Source organism: Molothrus ater, chromosome 9 (genome assembly GCF_012460135.2).
Source record: "Molothrus ater isolate BHLD 08-10-18 breed brown headed cowbird chromosome 9, BPBGC_Mater_1.1, whole genome shotgun sequence".
NCBI lineage: Eukaryota > Metazoa > Chordata > Aves > Passeriformes > Icteridae > Molothrus > Molothrus ater.
In genome coordinates this window covers 12,170,448-12,196,426 of record NC_050486.2, presented here as the reverse complement: position 1 = coordinate 12,196,426, position 25,979 = coordinate 12,170,448, and the positions used below count along the sequence as shown (strand labels likewise).

Genomic DNA, 25,979 nt, shown 5'->3' with positions numbered 1-25,979 from the left:
CCCCCGCAGCCCCGGCCCGGCCCCCGGCGCGCCCCCTCAGCCCCGGTGCCCGGCGGCGCAGGCGCGGTGGCGGCCGGAAGCGGCGTGTGGGCCGGCCGGGCAGCGCTCCTGCCCTGCCTGCCCGTCCTGCCGGCCCGGCGCGCCGCGGCCCCGCCGCCGGAAAGATGCTGCCCCTCTCCATCAAAGACGATGAGTACAAGCCGCCCAGGCTCAACCTGCTCAGGAAGGTGTCGGGCTGGTTCAGGTGAGTAGCCCAGGGCCGGCCAGGCCGGGTGCTGCCGGCGCCGCGGCCGAGTCCCCGTGGAGGGGCTCTGCTGGCTGGCGCCGAGGCGCCCGGGCCGCCCGGCGAGCGGCTCCGGCCTCCTGGCGCTGTACGGGCGGCCGGTGACCCGCCGTGTGCTCCGTGCGCAGGTCTATCCTGGCGGACAAGACTTCCCGCAACCTCTTCTCCTTCCTCTGCCTCAACCTCTCCTTCGCCTTCGTGGAGCTGCTCTACGGCATCTGGAGTAACAGGTAACCGGGGCGGGGGCGCGGCGGGGCGAGCGTGGCTGCAGCGCGCAGGAAGCGGCGCGTCCCGCCCGGCCACTGCCACGTCTGCTCTCGGCGGGGCCGGGCCTCCTGGCCCGCCGTCCGGAGGGGCCGCTCGACAGAGCCTCGGGGGCCGCTGGAGAGCTTCCCCCGACCGGGACCGCTCCCGTGGGCAGCGACCGGCGCCGCCGTCCCCTCTGCCGGGTCCCGGCGACGCGGCGGAGGCGCTCCGGCGGAGGGGGCGCGGTGCGGAGGAATGCTGTTTGGAGTTGCTGTTATGCTCGGTGCTTCGCTCAGGAGGAAACTTGGCCTTGGCCCGATTTACGGGACTCGGGGGCTGTAGCTGCTGTTGTCACAGAGATCCTCTTTGGGGAATGTGGCTTCATCTGTAGGTGGATACCTGGATATCGCTGCTTCAAACATCTTTGTGTCGAGGGAGAAGCAGGATTTGACACATCCTTGTATAGCTCAGTGGTACTTTACACAGCACAAAAATTCACAAGAGTGAAAAAAATGGAAGAGACTTGATTAAACTGCTACTGAAAAATCTGTAGCGAAATACAAGAAATGCAGAATAACTTCAGTACTGGTGTGCCGTACAAAGGTAGAGAACAGGCAATGGTGGTAGTATTGCTGTCATGCTTCATTGGTGATAGAGTAGTTGGTTTGTGATGATATTTCAGTCTCTGTTAATAGTTCAGTTCAGAATGGACTGGCATGGAAATATCATTTAAGTCCAGCAGTGTCCTCCTTACCAAAAGCTGTAATATGAATGTAAATTACCAGAACTCTTATAAGTCCCGAGCAAATGCAGTGGTGTGGATTTGGAAATGGTTGCATCCTAATATTTGCAATGTCGTTCTGAATCTCTCAAATGACACTCTAAAATCCTTAACTTTGATTACAGTAATTGCTACTGTGGCACCAGAGAGCGTGCAGCGCTGTCATGGGCACAGTCTATCCTTGGCAGCACTCAGACCATTTTGAATGTGTTTGGTTTTGGCTTTGATGTTGATTCACTTTGCAGTTGTTTGAGGATTATTGAATGCATAGTCTGTCCATTTGAGTATGGATTTTTTTTCTAATAACTCAGCAGATGTAAATATTTTTCTTAGCTGTTCTGATATAAAGAGCTTTGTGTTCATGTGACTTTGTTCTGATGTCTGTCTTTTAAACATAACATTTTGTTTTGGTAGTGTGACCTTAGAAAGTCCTGTATATGAGGTAACTAAACTGAGACACTTTAATGACACTCACAGAACTTTGTCACTAAAGAATATGGTGTATTGGAATTCAGAAGACACTTATTTTTGTTCATACTTGAGATGAAAAATTAGGATTTACTGCATAGCCATTAAATGATTCTTTTGTTTTAATTTCAAGTCACTAGTTTTGGGTATCTCTAAGTCCAGATTTTGGCCTAGAGCAAAACAGGGACTTAGCAAGTACTTCTTTAGTAGAGAGGGGTAGCAGAGAATATGATGAGGTATGTCTTCAGTCAAAGCAGACAGGTCATGCCTTGAGGAAGTGAACACGTAACAAGTAGCCCTATAAGGAGAACCATTTTGTCATTTTTGAAGACACAGTGCCGTTGCTCCTCACATGAGAAATTCTCCTGAGCTTCTTTTTGCTAAATAGGTTGTTTTCTGAACTCAGAAAAGAGTGTTGTCCAAATGCTTCTTGATCTCTGTCAGGCTTGGTGATGTGACTACTTCCCTGGGGAGCCTGTTCCAGTGCTCAGCCCCCCTCTGGGTGAAACACCTTTTCCTAGTGTCTAATCTAAACCTCCCCGAGTCAGCTCCGTGCTGTTTCCTGGAGTTCTGTCGCTGGTCAGTCACGAGTTTGCTGGCTGAGAGCTTGTTTGCTTGTTTAAGGTTGAAATTTGCTACACGAGCACATTTGTTTAATTTGATGTTAAACTAAATCAGCTGTGGAAGTGACTTTATTTAGACACAGTGTGTTTGAGTACAGGGTTTCTACTAGTTTATATTCTGGATGGTGTGTGCGGTTCTACAGGAGTTCTTGCATGCATCCTGTGTTGCTGGTGCTTCACTGTATTGGTGGTCATTGACTGAATCGCTTGATCACTTTAGTAATCACTTTGCACCCGTTTTTTCTAAGGTCTTGTTGCTTTACAGGTCACTTTTAAAAAGCCTCAGATGAAATGAGATTGGTCTCTTACCAGGCTTCCTGCCATTTGTGCAGCTCAATGACTTGTAGCTGTACCTATGCTACAGAGTGTGGTTATACTGTGAGGTGAATGGCATTGCAGATGCAGTCTGCTGACCCCTGCTGATAAATCCACGTGCCTCTGGCCACCTGGAATTGTTAGCTTAGGTCTTGAAAGCAGCACAGCTCTATTGGTGTTGCACTTAAGGTAAGTCTTGCCTTAGTGAGATTTGCAGGTGTGAGCACAGTGCCATGGCAACTTGCTGCATTATTTCTGGTTTCAGAACTTGTATGGGATTCTGTTAGAATAGCAGTCCTTATACAATTCTCTTTCCCAGAAGGTTCTATAAAACCAAAAAAAAACAAATAACCCACCCAAACCCAATCACCTCAGAAAACAGCTCTCTCTGCTTAGTAATGCTTATTCCTTCCATTTCACAATCAGTAAGTACAACTTAGGGTTACTGTCACTAATTATCTTCTACCTGAATATTTGATGTACTTTGTGGTGGGTTTTTTTCCTCACTGGATCTTCTTAACTGCTCAGAACCAAACCTAAAATGAGATGTTTCCATAAAGATGTTGCCTGATTTTGGGGAGGAGGAAGATATCACCAAAACTGTTCAAGAATTCGATGGCGAATTCCATTTTGCTGCTTCATAGGCATCCAGCCTCTATGGGTCTTGTTTTAAAGTTTGTTCAGAACAGCTTCATCTCTCCTGCTTTGGTGGCTACAGCACCTGAGGACAATATACCATGCCATCATCCCTCTGCCTTAAATGTTAAGCTTTGTGTACGTATAGCTCTGTATGTGTCCATAAGGTATATATATAAATATATAGAGCAAGACACTTGGTCTTTCCTCTCCTTCAAATCCACTTGTTGAGTGTTTCATCTGAAACACTGAATTTTAGTCTTGTAATTGTTTTCAGTAAGGCTGAAATAGTTTGGCTTTGTAATGTGAAGTGGTTGGAACTTTGGCTAATGAAACTTTGTATTTCACTTCAATGTGAGTATGTGTCTATCCTCTAGAACTTGTTAAACCAGTAATTGCTTCTTGGGCTTCAGTTTCCAAGAACTGAGTTGTATATGTAATTATTCTTAGATAATGAGAATGGGGAAAGAACTGGGAAAGTGGAACTTTTGGGATTGTTGATTAACAATTGCTTAACAGTACCTCTCTATCAAATGTCCTTTAAAATATGAAGTATTGTTTTTTGGTTTCAGTGCACGCAGTTCCCTGCAGACTTACAGAACCTGTTCATGAGTAATTTGATAAACTTTGGCAGTGCTTGTGTGTAGTGTTAACCCCAGTTTACCTATAGCCTACAACCTGATAAAAGTTCTACTGACTGGCTAACTCATGAACTAATTTAAGTAGCTTTGAACCTCTTAGCATGCTGGTTCACTTTAACTGTGTTTCTCAATCAAGATTGACAAACAGTTGTGCATTGGTCTTTGAAATAAGCCATTTAAGATGTGGTCTCTCACCCTCTGATTCCTTCAGCCTCTAGATCTAAGAGGTGTGTATGTCCTAGTCAGTGCCTTGCCACTGCTAAGGCAAAGATTTAAAGTTGAATTATGTTGATGGGAGATGTGGCTGTGGGTACATCTACTCCAGGGATTTTGGTTTGTGTCTATGGAAACCACCTTTCACTATCACCAAAATCATAGCTAGGAGGATTTTTTTGCCAAGCAGTTTTCCAAAGTGCCTTCTGTAAAGCTGACAGAAGCAGTTTTGGCATCATATTTGTGTGATAAAGCATGGATTTCTCCTCTGTGCCAGCAAAACCATGCCTGAAGCTTAGAAGCACAGCATATTCTGCTAGTGTGTAAAAGATTAATGTCTGTGGGGTTTTTTCATACTCAATATGTAGCATATGGAACATAACCCTTTTTTCCTGTTCTCTTTCAGTTTAGGTCTGATATCAGATTCTTTTCATATGTTTTTTGACTGTACTGCTCTCTTGGCTGGATTAGCAGCTTCAGTTATTTCAAAATGGAGGTCAAACGATGCTTTCTCATATGGGTAAGAAACTTCAGGTGTTACCTTAATGTATTACAGTAAATGCTTAGGCAGTTGTTTTTCACTTACAAACAAAAGCTTTTTGCTGAACATGGAAAAACTATGTTGAAAGTGAGGGTTTTTTTAAGGTGAGCTATGTAAACATCTAAGTTAATAGAAATAATAAAAATATGAAGGCATTGCTTTTGGGAAGGTTTACCACTTCCAAGATCTCTCTGATCATACTAGTGGAAACAAGTTAGAGAGCAGAAAGTTGCCCTGCATTGCCATGTATTAATGAGACCAGTGAAGAACAAGCAGCCACATCCTGGGTTTGTCCTCACAGTGCAGTGAGGAGCATTACAGGGATTCCCACACTGCTGGTGTCCCACTTCTCCTTTGGAACAGAAAGTTACAACTGAAAGGATCCAAATCTCAGTGGTGCTGCATTGCAGATTATAAACCATGACTCTTGGAAGCAGCAGGATTAGGGAGCTGTGACTGCCATTTACACAGATCCTCAAAGCTGAGGTGTGTCATCCCATCCTGCCCTTGGTGGATTTATCTGCTGCAGCTGGCCTTTGGCAGGCACTTGGTTCCAGTGAACATGGCAGCTGTGCCCTATAAAACAATACTGGTGGTACCATATCATTAACTGGTAATACTGATTAACAGCAAATTACTTGTAACATGGGCATTCCCTATAGCATTATTGGCCTGTCAGCATTTAGCTTCAGCTGCCTTGCTTAAGTGTGGCTCATATAGTTTGAAACTTAAAGCACAGTTTAATTTAGGTGGAAGCTCCAGTGTGCATAGAAATCAATTTAGAGAGAATCGTACCATGAACTAATTGCAGTGAAAGCACGTTCTGTATTAATCACTGCTGAGCATTTAAACAGCTGGTGTTCCCTTTATCAGAGAACAGCCACACTTTATTAAGCCTCATGTTTGCTACATTGAAATTACTTATTATTCTAATCTGGCAGTTTGTTATTGTCAAAATTTGATGTTTGAAATAATTAATTTCTACTTAAAACTTTTACTGAAAATCCACCTTCTAGAGGGGAAGCAAATTAATACATGTCTGTTTGATATTGAATATAACACCAGAAAACTTTGATTAGGTTTCATGTGCTTATCTTAGTTTGTGGCTTCTAAATTACGTTTATATCATAACTTTGAGTAGACATAATCTTAAATGAAAAAATTTTGACATACTGAAAGATTTCTTTCATCTAGATCAGAGAATGGCTGATCTGGATCAGGCAGTTTCTGTCAAAGTACAGCATGGTCAGTTTTATATACTAATCTGTAATTTATATGCCATCTTCTATTTAGCAAATTTGTGTAATCTAACTGTTTGAGAACTAGAAGATTGCACTCCAATCTCTTAAGTTCTAATTTTCAGCATTTAGATGAAAGTGGTAATATCTGCTATTGCTTTTTTTTGTCTCTTGCAGTTATGTTCGAGCAGAAGTACTTGCTGGTTTTGTAAATGGCTTATTCCTCATCTTTACAGCATTCTTCATTTTCTCTGAAGGTGTTGAGGTATGGGATGAAATCAATTACACTATTACATTCTATATTTAATTTGGATAACCATTTCTGGTTTTATTAGGAATAAATTATTGAAATTAATAAATTGAAAATTTAAATTATGTTCATAATTGGTTAGAAATCTGATTTGAACAGAGAATAGGGCCATCTGAAATTACTGTTTAATGACAGAGAAACTCAGCTTTTTCAGTTTCTGTACTAGCTTCTTAAATAGTTTGTTTTGTTTATGTGTAAAGATTCTGTGAGGTAGAGCCTGTCCTTTTTTTATATTAGGTCTATAATGTCTCATTGAGAAAAATATTCCAGAGGAAGTAGGGTAAAAAAGAATTGAAAAAAATCAATCTAGATTTGAGAATTTCTATAAAAGTCATAATTTGTTCTGAATCTTCATTTCATTCCCCTTGTTGCCTCACCTCTCTAAGGAGAAAGGAAGAAATGGCATTCTAGACTCTTAGAAGTCTTATAGGTGACTTAAGCAATCTACATACTGCAACAAACCTGAATATTTTCAGATGGTGTTGAGCCACATCCCACAGAATAACCAAATCTTATGATAAAACTGAGCTAGACTCTCAGAATATTCTACTGTACTTTCACAGCTTTAATAATAGAACTTTATTTTCAGACACTGAGAGTTGGTCTGTGTATCATCCCAAAAACTGGAAGTCCTGAGTAATTTTAAATTATGTCTATATATATGTTATGTATGAGAATGCTCCTGTATCTAAGTAGTTTTGTGGTGCCTTTTAATAATGTAAAGGGACTGTAAAACTCTACATTTGCTTTTTGGTTTTTTTCTTTTTTTTTTTTTTTTTAGAGAGCCCTTGAGCCTCCCGATGTGCATCATGAGAGACTTCTTCCTGTTTCTATACTAGGATTCATTGTAAATCTGATAGGAATATTTGTTTTTCAGCATGGAGGTCATGGGCATTCACACAGCTCTGGTAGGATGTAACTTCAGTACTGTTTCCTTTCTTGGCAGCCTCTGTTCCAGGGCTTTATTATGCCTCAGTGAGAGCCCCAATATCACATTTGATGTTTCTTAGTGGCAATCCTAGCCAATTGTGTATGTGACCTATTGCTATGTTGACTCTGGTGTTTTATTACCAGCCCTGGTATGCCACTGTTGTAGTTCTCATGTTAATACCCATTAACTGGAACACCTAGGAGTCCAGAAACTGCTTTCTGGAGTTCATGCATTCTCCTGCACCTTATTGAAAGAGATTTGCAAAGCATCTTTTTGGACAAACTTAAGCTGGGCTTGAGCAAGGTGCTGGCTGGAAAATTTAAAAACAGTATTTGAACCAAATTTGAAGCATGAGATGATTCTGCTTCCGATGTTTCTCAACTTAGTGTCTTTTGAATTGAAATGCAGAATTTATTTGCCCAAATACACATGGTAAACACTCTGGGTTTTTTTCTGCAAAGCCTGTGGGCCTCTCTTTGGGCTTAACATTTAAACTTAGATAGACTGGTGGAAGACCATAGTCTTTAGTCTTTAAGCAGTAATCTAAACTTGAATTTTTAATCTGCACATGACAATAAATTTCTGCTTTCTTAAAGCAACTGTTTTTAAAGTGCTTGTATCTAATGAAGTGTACATTTTTCAAATTGTACTAGAAGTCTAGCACAACAAGTCTCAGAAGTGGGAATGTGTAAAAGCACTTGACTTCTCAAACCTGGTATATTTCATGTATCTTTATATATAATATGTCTGCACAGCAGAGCCATAGATGACAAACACCTTGTGTTAAGTTTCTTATTTAAAGCCATATCTTAAGATGATCTAAAAGATGAGTAGGTTTTGAGTAGCTGAGAAATAAATATAGGAGTACTTTTACTCATCATTTATGTATTCATAAATGCACTCTGATGGTGATATTTGTTTACAGGGCATGAGCACAGCCATTCTCTGTTTAATGGTGGTCTCAGCCATGGGCACAGTCACAGAGATCATGGACACAGCCATGAACATAAACATTCCCATGGACACACTCATGGTCATGGCCATGGACACTCTCATGGTCAGGATTATTGTCATGGTAAGTACTGGGTCATCCTGACTCAATCTAAATCTACAATTAATAACTTACTGAAAAATAAAAAGAGCATGTTGTCAGCTTGTTGTGATCATACATGGAAGTAGCTTCATTAAATGTCTTCATTAAATGCTCTGCCACCATCATGTTTTGTGACTCATTTTGTGTTTCACTTGCAGTAATTTCAACGTTAGTTTTTAAAGATTTTGCTTTACCTCTGGTTTTTGAGTGTGTGCTGCAATGTTGTGTGTTGGCAAAAGATGAAACAGTGGTATGCTATTGTAATAGAGTGAAATTAGTTATCAGGTACCCTGTTTCAGTTTTTTCATTAAAATCAATTGACAAAGTTGAGCTGTTTTGCTACTGTTCTCCATTTGTTTAATTTTACAGCTCAAGGTATTAGGAAAAATCAACCAGTGAACTTCGGTACTTATGGATTATTAGTTGTACTTGGTTTGTGATCTCAAATAAGACTTTCCCCTTTTTGTGTAGTTGTTATCTGTTTTCAGATGGTTATGGAAAAGATACTTGTTATGTTAGCTGTGCTGAAATCTTTTCTATGAAGGCAGACAATCTGAGAAGAGACATTCATGTTAAATATGGTCAGTAGCCTTCACTATGGGAGAAGAGCTTGTGTAGGTAGCACCTATTTGAAACAATGCAAATGAAAGCCTTGTGGTAGTGCAGGGTTGCCAGTCCTTCCTGCCTAAGCAATAAAATTAGATATGACATGACTGAAAATGTGCACATTCAGAGCAGGGAATAGTGTGGGAACTGGCAGACAGGAGGTGACAAAGAGTATAAAAACATTTACTTGTCCCTTCCTTGCTATTCTTAGAAAATTGGCGTTTGTCTTCCAGTAGTTCTCCTGGAATTTGGTTGGAAAGCAGGAGCTCCCTGCTTCTGCCTCTTCCTTGCTTTCCACGTGGCCCCCACCCTTGCAGAGCAGTGAATGTAGCTATCTGTCTTGTGCAGTTTGATATTCAAACCAGCTGTTGTGTAAATTGTTGTATATCTTCACTAGAAGCCTTTTACTATCCTCTAACAAGTTTTTCTTAAAATATCTTTCAGATTAATGCTACAGAGGCATTAATCTGCTTGGATGAGAAGATTTTTTACTTACTTGTTCCTTCTCCAAGTCTTATCCTTGTTTTTTTACATTAGGTATAAATGCTTGCTTAAGTGAAGTATTTCTGATTAGCAAATTTATTTGAAGCTACTCTTCTACCTTCTGTTCTTGAGGGGTTTGTGGGTGTGTTTTAAATAAGACCAAATGTAGATATTTTATTTTCACATATACCTATGTAGAAATCTATTGTGTAAAGAGATGTTGTATTTTTAAAAATGCATTTTAAGACTTAATTGCTGCATTAAAAAACAATAGCTTGAGTAAAAGCTGGTCATTGGGAGCAGCCTGTCTGTCCAAGACATTTCTGAAAGGGAGAGTGTAACAGAAGGGCCACTAGAGAGAGCCTTTGTCGTGGTTAATGTGTCAATAATTGCCTCCACAGATGACCATTCCCTTGAAGTAATGGCTGGATCCAGCAAACAGATTTTACAAGGTATGATGAGGATAAGTATGATGTTTTATTGGTTTTAGCACAGTCTGCCTGCCTGGGTCTGTCACACCTCTGTGTGACAGAGTTCCTCTGGAGAAATGCCATGTGTTTCTTAAAGCAGCTATTTAATGAAGTTCCATTTCCCCTGTAAACAGCTCTGCTGTATGCTGTGCATGAACAGGTGTCGAGACATTCACAGAAGTCTAAATGTGATGCACTGTCAACACAGTTCAAAAGAGACATCCCAAAAGCTGGGATTCAGCTTCTGTTATTGATGCTGAAAAATCAATGAAAAACTAGGAAAGAGTGCTTAAAAGCAGAAACCTAAGGAGCCTAATTGCAGTATATATTCTGTAACATGAAGATGCAGATTGATGTAATTGTTAAAGAGTACCTGAGCTTAAAACTTGGCATTTCATCAAGCTCTTAAGAGTTGGTTTAGAGCAGATGGTAATGCATCTAAATTTCTTGAAGTAGTATTGGAGTCCCTGATCTCCTGAACATTAGTTATAGATAATTTAGATGTTGGTTTTGAGCTTTGGTTGGCTGTTTGTTGGTTTTATTTAGCTTTTTTTTTAATGTCCAGAAGTTAAAGGGAGACAATTATTAGATGTAGGAGGTAGTAATTATTTGGCATATCCAAATGTGTATAGGGTTTTCTCTTATTGGATGATCTTCTGGCTTGTTTGTAGTCCTTGAGAAGGAGCATTTACAAGTTCTCCCAGAATTTACAGTACACTGTATTATGTATATTCAGTATTTCAGTTGAAGATATTTCAAAGTCAGTCTTTTCGTGAAACACTCATTTTAATTGAAGCACATTAAAAAGACCTGATTTTATTTTAATTTTTCAGTATTGAGGGAAAAACCCCACCAAGTGATGCAAAGACAGTCACTATCAAGACAGTCACTCACAAGCAATCACATCCCACCAGCAGATCAGTGCCTAGGGAGGTCTGAGCAGCAGAAAGACAACACTAGTGTCATTGGGGAGTGTGGTGTTGGATGGTATGAAATGTCCCTCTGGTCCATTTGGATCAGCTGGCCTGGCTGTGTGTCCCCCAGCATCTTGCCCACCCCAACCTTCCTGATGTGGGATCATGAGAAACAGAAGGCCCTGATGCAGGCTGCTGTGGAAAACCCAGCTCTGCTCCAGCCAGAGTCAGTACAAATGCAGAAATCCCCAAAGAGCTGGTTTATAGTGGTGTGTTGACCTGTCTGGAGAATTGCTTTCAAAAAGCTGTTTCTGAATGATTTCCAGTCACTGCCAGCAGAGAGCTCCAAAGGCTTAAACTTTGACTAGCTGCAAAGTATGTGTTTCTTTGTACTTGAAGGAAGTGTTACTCTTCAGAATAAGAGTAAGGCTTCTCATGTCTGCAGTATTGTTTAATTTTCAAAACTATTTGTCTTGGATTTCTTTGCCAAATAACTTCTAGAAGGTGTTGTCAATTAAACGTTAGCACATGTCAAAGCTTTGCAAAACTGTTTCTGTTAACAGTCTGTCCATCTTATACAGACCTCACTACTGTAGGCATCAGGGAACAGGAGTTTCTGTACTATAATAAGGGTGAGTGAAGAAAGTCTAGCTGCAGCTGTTAATCACTGTTCAAGTTAATAGCCTTGCTATGAAATGCCCAATACTGCGAAGTGCATAACAGAATGTAAATTCTTCAAAGGGCCTATATTCTACAAATACATTAAAATCTTGGTGAGTTTGACCCAAAACTGACCACAAATATAACAAGTATAGATTGTATTATCTAGTTCTTGAAACTTCTTTTTGTAAAACATCTCTGAAATGCTCCATTAGCTTTAAGAACAGCAAGTTGTAATGGTATCACTTGCTCTCTTACAGGTGTATTTCTGCACATTGTGGCAGACACGCTGGGAAGTATTGGTGTAATCATATCTGCTATACTGATGCAGAACTATGGGCTAATGATAGCAGATCCTATTTGTTCAATGCTGATAGCACTACTTATAGGTGTAAGGTAAGTGTTGCTATCACTAGTATTTGGTAGGATTTTGATGGTAGTTACAGCAGAAATTGCAGCTCAGAAGGAAAGGGTGTTTTGTTATGCTAATGGCTTACAACATTTGCTTTTCTTCCAAGAGTGGTGTGTTACCTCTGTTCTGTACAGCCATTCTGCTGAGCTCTTACATGAGCTATCTTTCTTCTCCTTTTTCTACAGCTACAACTTTCCCTCTAAAATCTGCATATTTTGTCCTTCTTTGCATAATACTACAAAAATGTCTTTCAGGTTCAAACTGTAGAAACCTTCATCTCTGTATTTAGTACATGCTTATATAAACCAATGTACTCCAGTAAATGGAGCAGAATGGTTTCAGGGCAGCAGAGTTGAGACTGCTGGCACAGGATGTGCCCTTGTCCTTCACAAATAAAGGCTACTAGGTTTTAGTTTACTTTTCTTATATCAACAAGAACTGTCTTTTATTTTGCATTTGCACTCTGAGATATCCTTATTTCTTTTAAGATCTGATGGAAATGCTTCACGGACTTCTGGATTTCACAGTTGTTTCTTACCAAGATCACTGTGACTGTGAAGCTGTTTGGATTAGACTGGTCAAGCAAATATTTCATTGAGTGATGTTATGAGGCTTTTTTGGCAGCAGTTTCAATGGTGCCATAGGGCAGTGTGCCACAACTCCACTTACAACCTAATAGCTCACCATTGTCTGTTCAGCAGTGGTGAGTGTCATCTGATGAAGTGCAGCTACTTCTGCTCTTACCATGTATGACATGTTTATGGCTTGTGCATGGCAGCATTCACAGGATTATTGATGTGAATCTCCCTGCTAGTCAAAGTAGGGCAGACACAACGCCCACAGAAATGTTTCTGCTAGAAATCACTATTTAATCATCACTTTAATTTGAACTTCAGAGATTTTGACTTCAACATTCTGTAATTTCATAAATGACAAATTATTACAAGCTACTTCTAGTACTGAAATCTCAAGAAAATGGGAAAGAAAATGTGCAAGTTTCCAAGGTAGAGGTAATAGCTGAGTAAAATGTTTCCATACACTTTGTATTTTAAGGGTTCAGCTTTGTGTACAGCAGAAAATACCACATGAATGACAATTCAATTTTTTTCTTCCATTCATACAGTAGTTAAAATTATCCTGAATTCCATAATAGAGGTGTCACAATAATGCTGTTTATGGGTTTTCTAGCACAGATAGAAGGAACTTTTGAGACCCATGTTCTATGGTGAAAATGCTGGAAAAGTTCACTCTTTGATGTGTCTTTTGATCTTAGGCCACACTTCAGCCTGTAACATTATTTTGTTGGTCCACAGTGTTATAAATGATCAGTGGAATAATCCTGCTATCAGTGCAGTGAGCTGTAGCATAGTTGATAGAAGCAAGCCTGCATTTCTTGCCATCTGACACATGCTGGCACATCAGTGGAGCAAACGCCAATTGCAGGGTTGGCTGGTTTTATGTTGGTATTTTATTTGTTTTCTAAGCAGTCCAGCAGACTGAACTATTGATGGTTTTGCTTGAAATGCACTTTAGGATCATAAATAAGATTACTGGCAGTTTCAGATGGCTGTTGAGAACCTGAGTCCCTTTTTGTGGTGTTTGATTTTAGTAATCTTCATTGACAGTTCTGGACATAAAACCACTGTTAATTTTGCCTTATTCTTCACTATGCTGTGTTTGAAGTGTCCTTTAAGAATTAGTGCAGAAGGGTTTTCAGATTTTCCCATAAGATGGTCTTCTGTAACAGTAATATGGGAGCCCAGGTCATGCTTGCTAGGATGTATAACAGTTTTGTACTTTATCTTTTCAAGTCACCTAAATCTAAATTGGTTTTATATTGAGTGTTTGCTTGCTTCAGTGTTGGGCAGCTCTCTCTGGTTTATTGGAGCCTTGCCTGCTGCTATTAGTGGATTTTCTCTGTTCAGGTTTCTGAAATAATGGCCACACTTGCCAAAGAAATCACAAAATACCTGCATAAGATGACTAAAAATGTCACGGGTGCAGCATAAAGCTGTACAGACTCCCCTTTATAACCTGTTCTGCCTTGTGCATGTGCAGAAGGGTTAAGCAATGCTTCTTCAGAGAAGTCAGGCAGTGCTTTTAAATCAAATGTTTGAACCTTCTTGTAGACAACATCTCTAATTAGTGCAAATTGTCAGCTGCTGCCACAGTTGCTCTGTTGCTCCTGTGATCCCTTGCTAAGGGTGCTCTAGGGTGCCATTCTCTGCCTAACTCCTCATGAGTTAGCTCAGAACATTCTGACTGCACATTGAAAATCCCATGTGGGATCTGAATTTTCCTGGATGCAACCACTAATATCTGATGATTCTTTCTTCAATTACTCTGTACTATCTCATGCAAGTAAAGCATAAATGGGACATGCTCAAAATAGATGAGTCTGTTTTACCAGCATTTTAATATTTTTTTAACAAAAGCTTGACTATTTCATTGTAGTTTAGGCTGACACTGTTCAAGTTTTTTCCAAAGTGTTGTCCACATAATTATAAATGCCTTGAATCAATAAACAATTTCCCAAGTCTCTGAACTGCTTTTAGTATTTAAAACTAAATACTCATTTAGTTTTAACATTAGTATTCTAAGTCTTATTCTGAAATGTTGAAGCAATTTTGGTATTTCAGTCAGCTACGTGCAACTAGCCATGCAAAAGCCACAACTCTGGTATAAATCAAGTTTGTCCTAAACCACTATTAGACCCACATGTTTCTAGAAAGGCACAGTAGACTAAATCTGATACTAGATTGGACAGAGCATGCAGACTGCATATTAAGTGGTCAAAGAAATGAGGCAATTTACTTCAGTCATTTAGTGAAGTTGTTTCCATGGGTTACATAATTTTTTGCATAAAATCTTGAGCTGTTTGAACATGATATAATATGAAAGAGCTTTGGGGGAGGGTGTGCCAGTAACATTTAAGTCCTTTCATGTTTGGGGCATAGCAGTATTAAAAAAATTACTTTTTTTTAATGAAGTGCTGCATTCCTTAAGATTCAGAAGGAATTTTCTATAGCAAAACTCCTCCAAACTAGTATGTCTGTTGTTGGAGTTATTTTAAGCCATTATTGCTAAATGTAAAGCACTACCTTTATTTACAGGGTAATGGTATTACCTGCCAGCCTTGCTTGAGAATCAAGGTACTACATTGTTATGGGAACAAAGAATTCAAAATCTGTAAAGCATGTGTTAAACCTGTGGTGCTTGTCTTGAGCAAAGTTTGCAGTCTGATTAGAATTGCCATTGCCTAATAAAAAAATATTCATTCAAGTTCTGAAACAGCCCAACAATCTTCACACTGTAGATATAGATGGTGGCTGGGAAAAAACCCCAGAATTTGGAAAAGTGGCTGTAGATTTTGAGCTGCAGTATTTGAAGAACCCTAGCTGGTCTTGATCCTTAGCTTTGTGTACCTTCCACAAAACCTGTCACAAATACACAAAGCCCCTATTTTCTGTAGTGCTGAGAGCACTGACTGGATTTCCTGCTGTGCTCTGAGTGCAGTGTCTGTCTGAGGGGTTCTTTACCTGGAGTTGTTTTCAGCTTTGCAGTCCAAGGTCACGCCAATGCTGGGGTCTTGCTGGCTGTGCCTACAGAAACAGTGGCATAAACAGGATGGCACAGAATGGGCATGAGTGTTATCTGAATGTGATGCAGGTTAAATGAGAGTCTGATGCTTTCACTCTTAATTTTTAATCGATCCATGTGTAGTGGTAGCAGGCTGTATTTCTCAGATTCATGTCAATAGTTAGTTCATTTTGATTTATTTGAACACCTTTCACTTCTCTAACAGTGTATGTGCAAATGTCACATGCTGTAACAATAGCTGCCTTTGCTTTTCTGGCTTTTGTAGAGGATATGTTTTTATTCCAAATTCTTGCTATGGGTTAGTTCCTCTTTCAAATTTTATTGTCTTGTAAAAAGAGTGTGATATTTTACATTTAAGGCTTGGTAATCAGAAAGCCATGGAATTGTGTCTGCTTTAATAGCAAAGCTTAATGACTGCTAATGCATGAGAATTCCTTCCACTTGGTGAGAATTCAGCATTGCTTGTTTTCCTCAATAGTCTTGCAGATTAAAACAAACATGGGGGGAAGTAGCAGTGTAATAGCTGCTGTGGAGGCAGCCACTTTTTTTTTTCCACTAATGACTAAGCCAAAGAAAAGAGAAAGCTTGGTCAAAATCTCTAACTGTATTTTCAGCCAGCTTGCTTTTGTCATCTTCCCTTATGTTTTCTTCAGTCACATGAAGTGGAGCTGATATTTCTAGGGCCTCCTAGTGATTAAGTAATACTGGTTTTAGTTAATGTTTGAGAAAAGAGCATAGTCTGTGGAGTTTTGGTTTTTAAATTAAAGGTTTTTACTTCAGTAGTATGCATGAAACAATGGAAAACATCAGGCATCATAAAATTTGATTCTGTTGTTTGTTGTGTTAGTTGGGCTTACAGTAAGATACCATGTGAGCTAGCACCCCTTTGGATGCAGAGGGGCACCCACAGGCCGCCTGTGCTCTGAACAGCATTTGTGAGGGCCTGTCACATCACTGCAGCTGTTTTTTGGCTTTTCAGCTTTGCAAAAGATCAACTTTGTATCTGAACACTGGCTCTAAGATACAGGAAAAAGGTGTGACCTGGGATATGCCTCAACTTTCACCAACAGTATCAAGCCATCCTGATTTACTCCATTCTTTGGACTTTTAAGATGTTCTTGTTTCATAGCCTCTTCAGATCTACTTTACAATTAATTTCTTTTCCATCAGATAATGTACATCAGTTTTATTAGTGTAAATAATTTGTACATATTAGACATATTTGTTAGCTTTCTTTCATGGCTATTCTCACACTTAGTGGTATGTTTCAATTAAAAGGTAGACTACTACATTCTCTATTCCGTTAGTTGTTTCCTTGTGAAAAAATATTCAGCCTGTATGTGTGTGGTTTTTGAAACCTTTGGATGCATATGCTAGACGGGCCTTGTTAAATTTATGGGAATGGAATAGTGTTCACTTGCATTCACTTTGCATCCTGAACATGTGTATTGGTCTTTCAAGGTTTTATTGAGAAACAAACCTGCATTTTAAATAGGGAGTTAAACTGAAATCAATTCACCACTGGAGTGTGTTGGCAGCTCCAGCTCCCTTTGATGTAATGCTTGTGACATGGACATTATTTAGTGAGATGGGTCCATTAATAAGAGAACCCTTTTTCCCTAAACTTCTGTAATCCACTGTAGAATGTGACACTCCAATTAAGCTTCCTTTAGACAGATTGACAGTTATTGCATTGCTAAATGTTTGTCTTGGTGACAGGTCTAGTTTAGGCAACTCCCACTTGCCCCTAATTGCTTCTTCCTATTTCTGAAGCGATGCCTTGGTGGCAGTGCAAACGTGGGAGGCCATGTACTGGAGAGCACCAGGCAGTGAATTTGGCTGGAACAACCTTTGTGTCTGCAAGAAAGTTTCATTTTAGGGTGCAGTTTTTCCAGGGGTTCATTAGACAAGAGTCACACAGCCTCGCGCTCCCTCCCACCCTGGCCAAGGTTTAGCCAGGGAGGGAGCTGAGCAGTCCATGAGCCAGCACTGCCTCATGTTCAAATGGAAACACTTAAAAAAAATGATTGGGTCATCTGTTCACATCTGCAAATACACAGCTGGTCTGTGCCATGCACTCCACGTCACTTCATGAGATTTTAAGCAAAGGTTCTGCAGTGTCCTTTAACAACTGCTCCAGTTAATCTCTTACAAATGTTTCAGGTGTGCCTTTAATCCCATAACTCCATGTACTGCAGCTGTGATGGCAGTGCTGAACTCTGAAATGAAGCTTACAGTTTCTGCAATATATAATCACTTTCAGTCCAGAATGTTAGGTGACTTGCATGCTCTTGAAATTAAATTGCTCTTTAAACTTTACTGTTGGGCTATAGATATTTGTCATCCACTTGAAAATTTTAGAATGCTCTACTGAACCAGACATGATGCACTACTCCTAAACAAAAAAATCACCATGCTGAATACTTAGTAAGAGTATAAGCTCTTAGTGGTAGCTTCAGGGCATAGGTTTACTTCTCTCCTGGTTTTATTAAAAAACAAAAAGTAATAATAATAAAAAAGGGTATTAAATGTCTTCTTAGTTTGCTGATTAAAGACCATTTGGCCAGGAGGGAACCTCTAATTGCTTCCAAATGTTTAACCCTTGAGCTTGGATGAGACCCTACACTTAGCTCACTTCAAGAACACGCCAAGTTGTCTGTTTCTGACAAAATAACTCTGTTGTAGCTGGACTGTTCCACACTAATTTTGTTTTATGATTACCCCATTATTATCTTAGTTCATAAGAAAAATATGCCTTAAACCAAACACAAAAGCAAACCCAATTTCAGTTGAGTATTTTTATGGTTGCTTGTGAATGATTTGCCATTGAAGTTGGTTTTGAGCTATACAGCTGCTTTGTTGTATAACTTCCAAGACACCAGGAGATATCATCTCAAATCCCGTGCTTAAACCATTAATCTTTTGTGACTGACCGCCAGTTGACTCTGGAAACCGTGGGGAGAAATAATCTTGCCTTTGATAGGACACCATAGCAATTTTGTCAATCCTTTTATTTTCTGTACTGGGTTTTCATGGCAACTTCCTCAGCTTCTGATGGAAGAGCTAGAGAAAAATTTCTCAGCATTAAGGAATCTTAGGCTTCTCCTTGCACCTTTTGAAAATGTAATAATAGCTAATTTCCTTTTTTCTTTCTAGTATTGTTCCACTTTTAAAAGAGTCCATTGGGATTTTGATGCAGCGAACTCCTCCTTCCCTGGAAAATGCCCTGCCTCAGTGCTACCAGAGGGTGAGCTCTTAAGCTGGTCTTGTTCTGACTGATCAAGCTGCTGACTGACTGAGCCTCAGCTGTGTGTATGAGGATATTTTATGATGTTTTTCCAGTAAAAGGAATGATTTTATGATGTTTTGCCAGTCAAAGGTACCCTAGAATACACAAATGGAGGTAGCAGTTTAATTAATAGTTTCCCAGAGTTCTGAATTGCCTGTAGCTTCACCTCAGTTTGTGTTTTAAAAATTCCCCATGTTAGGTCAGTAAAACAGATCCTGAAGCTATTCTTCCCAAAGTACTTTGTGCTTATACATAACATTGGAAGTGTATTTCTAAGAATACAAAGATTACTCTGGATTTGACCTGTTCTCCTACTTAACTTTTCTATTAGTATGCCCTGAAGTGCCTTTGCAAAGTTAGTACAAAGCACTTGAAGGAGTGCTGCCTTTCCTCAGGAGTTACAGGCTGTAATCATCACATGGAGGGTTTGCTGAAAGTGGAAAGAGGAAAAAACAAAGGGATTGGCAGGACACATCTGAGCCCTCACAAAATTGTAAATTATATATGAATATATTTCTGTTAGAATTAGAATCTCACAAATCGTTTCATGGCAAAATTTGCATATTTGAAAAAGGGCAGTTTTAACTGGATTCCATCTCAAATCCAGTAACTTACTTTTTTCTCATGAGCACCTCTATTTTCAGAAATGGTTTCATTATGTATACATGTAGAATGTAAATGCAACAGGGTACAAAATCACAACACGTACAGAAAATCACGACACACACAAATCCATATGTTTCAACTTCCTTACAGTAACTGAGATAGTAAAAAAAAATTTTGGTAAAACATGACAAAATGCACAGTGAACTTGAAGTAAAAGAATGCATTGCCTTTTATAATACTTCCTGTAAAAAACCATAGTACTGGAAATATTTTCTGAAATACACTTTCTAAAATTTGCCTCTTGTTTTAGGTGCAGCAGTTGCAAGGAGTCTACAGTTTACATGATCCACATTTCTGGACCCTCTGTACTGATGTTTACATAGGGACTTTGAAGTTACTAGTAGCTCCTGATGCTGATGGGAGGTGGATTCTAAGCCAGACTCACAATATTTTTACTCAGGTATGTCTTATCAGTGGAAGTCACATCTCCAAGTGTAAATAGCTTGATGTGACATTGTAATTCTTATCAAGAAAGGTTAAATATTTCTGAGTTTGATATCTGTTTTGAAAAGCCTCCCTGCTCCAGCTGTATAGAAAAATTTCAAAATACTCAGCTGTGTAGATGGAACTAGTGTATCTCTCTGCATTAGTTTTTCATGCCACTTTATGAAAATAACAGATATAATTGTCTCAGGTGTATCAAATAGGGTTGATCTATATTGACCTTTAAGGAACTAAGAAAACAGATGAGGCTTCTCTTAGGATAGAGTTTCTCACCACAGACTACTCAGGCTTTCACTGCATTGGCAGCTTGCACATGTGATGGCTTTCTGGATAGGTTCATAATGTAAACTGGTTTGAACAACAAGTCCAATGTTATGCTCTTGTGCTTAGCTCCATTTTAAACTGACAGTTCTTCAGCCAGCTTGCTTTTCAGGAAGTTAAACTGGCACAAAAGAAAGTAAGAATTGCTTTTGTGCAGCTTCACATGTGGCAGTTATTTAGATGAATCAGAAGAGGTAATGCAGCAAAGCTAATGTTAATACATCATTATGTGTGTGCATTTGACTGTTGGAAGAACTCCTTACTCATCTGGTGTTCTCTGACTGATGTGCTAAATGTGGAGATGAATTACACAAAAATAAGTTGTTTAGGTTTTTTGCCAGGTCACTTACTGATGTGGACTGATGTTCAGGACAGGAAACTGCTTTGGCTTTACAGTGTTTTTAACCCTCCTTCCCTTTTCCACAGGCAGGAGTAAGGCAGCTTTACATACAGATTGATGTTGCAGCCATGTAGTCAGTTTCTGGAATGGTGCTGTTGGACCAAAGTTTTCAGTACTGTACTGGTGTAGCAACACTTCTTGAAACAGAGCCTGCCTCCACCACGTCTGGAATTGACTGAATAGATTTCTTCCCTTGGGCTACGGAGGAAGTTCACTTCTAAGGAGTAAATATTGAATGAATGTTATGGACTTTGGGTCTTGGTTTTTTTTGGGGCCCCTAAACTTGAAAGGTTTTGAGGGTTTTTTTACTTAATAAGATTGTGGTACTGGAAACCCTGTCATGTCTTCAGTAAAGCTGCTGAAACCACTGCTCATTCCCATCAAACCAGTGTTATTGGCAATTGGAAACTTGTTTTGTAGACAATGTCACAATGGCTGACATGCTTCAATATAATTGTATGTTTGTACAATTGTTTGTACTTTGCAAACTTAATGAACCAAACCATATTGGGTTTTCAAAGTGCCTTTTATATCAGGAGAGCTATTTGCCAGCATAAATATGGAGCATCAAAGGGTTTTACTACTTTTACAAATAATCTTGTATGCAGTCTGATTATTTACTAGTGATGTATGCGGGGGGGTTGTGTACTTACATAACTGTAGATGTTAGACTTCCATTATATTTGCATCTTACCAGACAGAAAAATTCTAAATGTAAAAGACAAAGCTGTTGTGAAGAGACTTGCTTCTGAGACAAGCTGGCTATTTTGTTGCACGTCTTGTGAAAATTATTTTAGGCCAAATATTAGATTTAACTCCAATTCTTAGTCTCTTCATACTGTTGAGAGTAATGAGACATTACACGATGTTGCTCATGTTCAGTCACTTAAACAATGGGCAGTTGAGAGAAGATGCTGGTGATGGAAGCAATGCTTGAAGTTTTTTATTTTCCAAATCATGTGGTGGAAAAAAGCTAAATCCTGAAATTGTGGAAGCTTAAGTCTCCTTGATTTTAATAGGTTGTTATAATTTTATTAAAGTGATGAAGTTCAAATTTTGCCTTTTCAAATACTGAAAATAGTTGTTTCTGGCAGTTATACCTGCAATGGAAATAAGGACCACTTTCATGCTGTTTTAGCTTATGCTTTTCCCAGGCTGAAAAATCTTATATCTTTGACTATTTTACTGCAGCCTTGTATGTTTTCATAGGGGAGAAAATTCTCAGTGTAGTAAGGGTTGTTAGATTGGGTTTTTCTTTCCAAGAAACATTCTTCCATCATATATTTTCTAGCATTTGTAATCATTTTACTCAGATATGAGCGTCACTTTCAAAAGTGATCTGCTATGTTTGGTATTACAGATGATAGTTCCACTGTGCTGTAGTAGTTCACTTAGTAATAGAAGACTTTTTAAGAGGACATTTTACACACAGAACGTGGTGAAGTAAAAAGCAATCCAGGCATTTTTCTGAGAAATCATAGCTGCCACTGATTGGTATGGATTTTGTTTATTTTGGTACCTGTCAAAGGTAATACTAAAATCAAGGCCCTGAGAAGCTTACAATGTCTGTGTAGTAAGTGCTAGGCACTATGTAATTATTGAAGATGGATTTGCAGAAATGGTTTGTTTGCCACTGATCCTGTTGAATCCATCACAGATATGAAGAGTTTCTTGCATTCATTCTGTTATTCCTATATAGCACCTGATTTCTTTTTATGTGAAAACACACTTGCCAAATTTGATGGTGGTTCCTGAGTTTTCCAGTTGAGATATTGATACATGAATGTTGATTTCGTCCAGATATTGGGGCTGTACTCTTGTGGTTAGAACTGGAAGCTGGGTGTAAAAAAATGGCAGTACAAAGCCACCTATAAATATTGGTTTTAATCTTTGCTGTCTCTTCCAGTCTTCAGATCCCTCCATTGCCATTTCTGATCCCGTTTGCTCTCCCTGGGGACGCAGGCACAGAGTGCCCTCCCAGCAGGCTGCATGTTCACAGCTCTTCCCTGGCCTAACCCTAACCCTGGCACTCTATCAGGCTCTCTCCCTGTCCCACCTGGCAGTGCCAAGCCCAGAGTTCCTGCCTGGGAGATGGAAGTTACACAGCACAGGGTGGGGTGCAGGAATCTATTGAGCAGATTGGAGTGCTGCAGTTTAAGATCCTCTGTGCATGTATGTTCACAGAGAAGGTGAAAATCCAGCTGTGATTATAGGGTGGAGGTACTGTTTTGTAGTGGGGTGCATACAGACTGCTGCTTGCTGGCTGCCAGCAGGACTTCCTCATTTTTTAAGAGTTACTATTACTGCTATTTGAGGCTAGAGAAGATCAACTGATATCACTTTAAAGGCAAGTACCAGACAGATTCATTGCAACTGTGTCATGATCCAAGAGCAGGCTTTGGTTTAAGTCACCTTTACACCAGCATGTTTCAGGACTGACTGTTCCTGGACTTGTTGAAATGCTGCAGTGCTGCCCAAGTTGCTGAGCTTGGCCACTATCTTAGCTTCTTAATGAAAAGACAACTGCTAGAATTTGTTGCCAAGTGAGAACCTGGCAGAGTGGCTGTTTGTTTGATGGTGGTGATGGTGTTCTCTTAAATATACATCTACCAAAATTTTAATATGGGAAATGGAGTGAAAAATCCTATAAGCCTGTTACAATTACACAATGATTTTAATAACTTTTGATAACTGTTTCTGCTTATTATGATTTAGCTGATTGTTGGAAGCATATGTTCAAGTCTATGAGACTTCTAGCCAAGCAAGATAGCACTTCATTATGTTTAAACATTTATAACAAGAAATATATCATTTGTTTGTCAAATGTAATTGGGGATGGTGTAGGGAAGTCAGATTCAAAACAAACTTTAGCCGTTTTAGGCTTTCTGAAAAAGGATAAGCATCACAAAATTCTACAAATTTTGTATGACGTGTTCAGTCAGTAACTGCAGTCACATGTAGTATGTCAGTAAACAAGGGACATCAGATATTTTTTCCACCTAAGGGGATACTTGCTCAGGTTTTAGAAGAGTACAAACAATGCAGTTAAAAGCAAAAGTACAGCTTTCCTTACCCTGAGAGCCAAAGCACCATTATTTGTGTTTTGCTAATTATTTACCACTGGCTGCTTATGTAACACTTTGCTATTGACACTTTATTGGAGATGCAAGGCAGGATTTAAACAAAGACTTGTGTAAATGACTGACACCCAGAGATGGGTGAATGGCTGCAGATCATGTGTTAAAACTCAGCTTCCTGGTATCCACTTCTGAATTTTGAATCAAGTTTTCAAAGTGTGGTTTTCTCATGTTTTCATGTAGCTGATATTTACTGTGGGGTTACTGGTCTGTCTTTGTGGGTTATTTTTTTCTGTGACTAAAACCAGTAACTTAAAACCCTATTGTTCCAAAGACCAAGCCTGCAAACTGCATGATTTTTACCACATCTACAGCAAAATAAGAAGATAAAACAAATGTTACAGAGTGTCTGTATTAAAATGCCTCAGTGTTTTTTGAGTGGAAGAAAACTTCTCTTATGAATATGCACACTAAGGACTGGTCCTTTACAGGCTAATCTGGTAAGTATACAGCTCTGGACAGACTGGCTCCTTTCATCAGGAGGGCTCCTACAGAGAGCTGGGTTACTTGTGTGATTTGCTAAGCTAGGATGGAAAGTAAATAAATGACTTTGCTTTTTATCTAATAATTCCTACTAAAGCAAAAGTTCAGTTGCATCATTAGTAAAAACTGCTGACACTATTTTTACACAAAAATTGAAGCTGCTACTACAAATAAAATAGACCTTAGTGACTTACCATTCTTAATTTACTTTTCTTCAAAGATGTAAAGCTGGGTTTAAAGGTGAAGGAAAATTAATGGTTTCTCTTCAACTGTTGTAAGTGAACCTGTTCTGGGAATGCAAACAAGTTACAAGAGGAGAGAATCTGCTGCTGAACTGCAGTTTTCCATCTTCTGCATGTAGTGTGCAAACAAATTGTGAAGTCCATGGCTTTTCTTTCACAGGGCAGATTGCACTTGCACAGTGCAGATTTTTAGTTGTGTGCTTTTATAAAATGCAAACTCTTATCTTTCTTCATGACACAAAGTCTTTAAATACCAATTCAGAGCAAGAATTTTAGTTAATAATTATACCCTGTCCTGTTTTCTCCAGCAGCCATTAGATCGCTATGATTCTTGATTATCCCACTCCTTTAAGCAGGATTTTTTTTTAATAATCTCTCTGATCCGCAATACTGACTCAGTAGTTAATTCCTCCTTTACACTTCTGTGAAAATCCTTATCTGCAGGTTGCTGAGGCTCCCTTTTGGATTTGTCCCCTGTTCAGGCTTTGTTGCAATGCCCATCCCTGTGGGCACTTCCTTGGCCAGACACTGCTATAATGTGAAGCAATGCCAGCCATGCTGGGCCTGGCATGCAAAGACTGAGTCTTGCTGTGTGCAAATACTGCTCAACCTACTTGTCTGTTTCAGTGAGCCACAAAAGGTTCCTGCCTATGTGGTAATTTGGCTGAAATGATGTGTAAAAAGAGCTGGGTCTTTCACTTCCCATGTGCATTGGAGCCTCTCACATGTATGCTGGGATTTTGTACAAGAGTTAAGTGAATCACTACAGTATCTTGGCTGAAGTGTGAAATAATGTGAATGAAGCAATTGCCAAAATCATTCCTGGCAGCATACAGCATATTGTTTGCCTTTACCTTTAAATTACAGGAATTACTCTTAGCAGTGAGCTTCAGTTCAATAGCAAAGTGTGTCAAAGTACCTGTGAAGAAATCTGGCAGGTAACACAAGGCAGCTCACTAAAATTCTGAAGACTATGTCTGATTTTGTTCTGGAATGCTAATGTTAGTAGCTTAGCCACGGCTTGTCCCAAGTGCAATATTAAGAAATTTTTAATGTAATCTTTTCTACTTGAATACAGTCTATATAAAATGTTAAATATCCTATATTGCTGAAAAGATATGGGATCAAATTTCTTTCCAATAAATCTTCAGTTTAAAAAAAGTATGCATACAGGTCTGCTTTGTTTTCATCATATTGTGAAGAATAGTTGAAATAGCAACCACCATCATCTACAAGCTGATTTTAAAGAGAACTCTTGCAGTCTGTTTGCTGAGACTTGGCTTGAGGTTAATTGTGGTTGCTGCAGTTGAGTCTAGCCCTTCATAAATGCTAGCATTAACATATGAAGAAATCCAGTACTATTTTTAGTTGCAGCTTCTGAACCATGAAATTCTGTGCAGCTTCTCCCCCTCTTTCACCAGCTGTCCACAGGGAAAGTTCTTGGTTTTCTTTGGTTTAGAGCATTCTCACCTGCCTGTATTCACTCTCCCAAGGCAAAGATGAACACAGGCCTAACAGGTTTTGCACGCTAAT

At 39.4% G+C, this 25,979-nt stretch overlaps 1 protein-coding gene across 2 annotated transcripts; it reads left to right on the top strand.

The window, feature by feature from the left end:
* The first annotated feature begins 56 nt into the window (after positions 1-56).
* SLC30A7 (solute carrier family 30 member 7) lies at positions 57-25,610 on the top strand. 2 transcript variants are annotated; one of them, XM_036387791.2, is made up of 11 exons: positions 57-244; positions 412-513; positions 4,613-4,726; positions 6,163-6,250; positions 7,077-7,203; positions 8,152-8,301; positions 9,810-9,860; positions 11,713-11,848; positions 18,621-18,711; positions 19,670-19,819; positions 20,611-25,610. In XM_036387791.2, the coding sequence occupies exons 1-11, from the start codon at positions 165-167 to the stop codon at positions 20,656-20,658; spliced, it is 1,137 nt and encodes a 378-aa protein (XP_036243684.1). In that variant the 5' UTR covers positions 57-164; the 3' UTR covers positions 20,659-25,610. The 2 variants fall into 2 exon arrangements, with proteins under 2 accessions (XP_036243684.1, XP_036243685.1); XM_036387792.1 differs by having other exon boundaries at positions 101-244; positions 4,618-4,726.
* Positions 25,611-25,979: the final 369 nt, after the last annotated feature.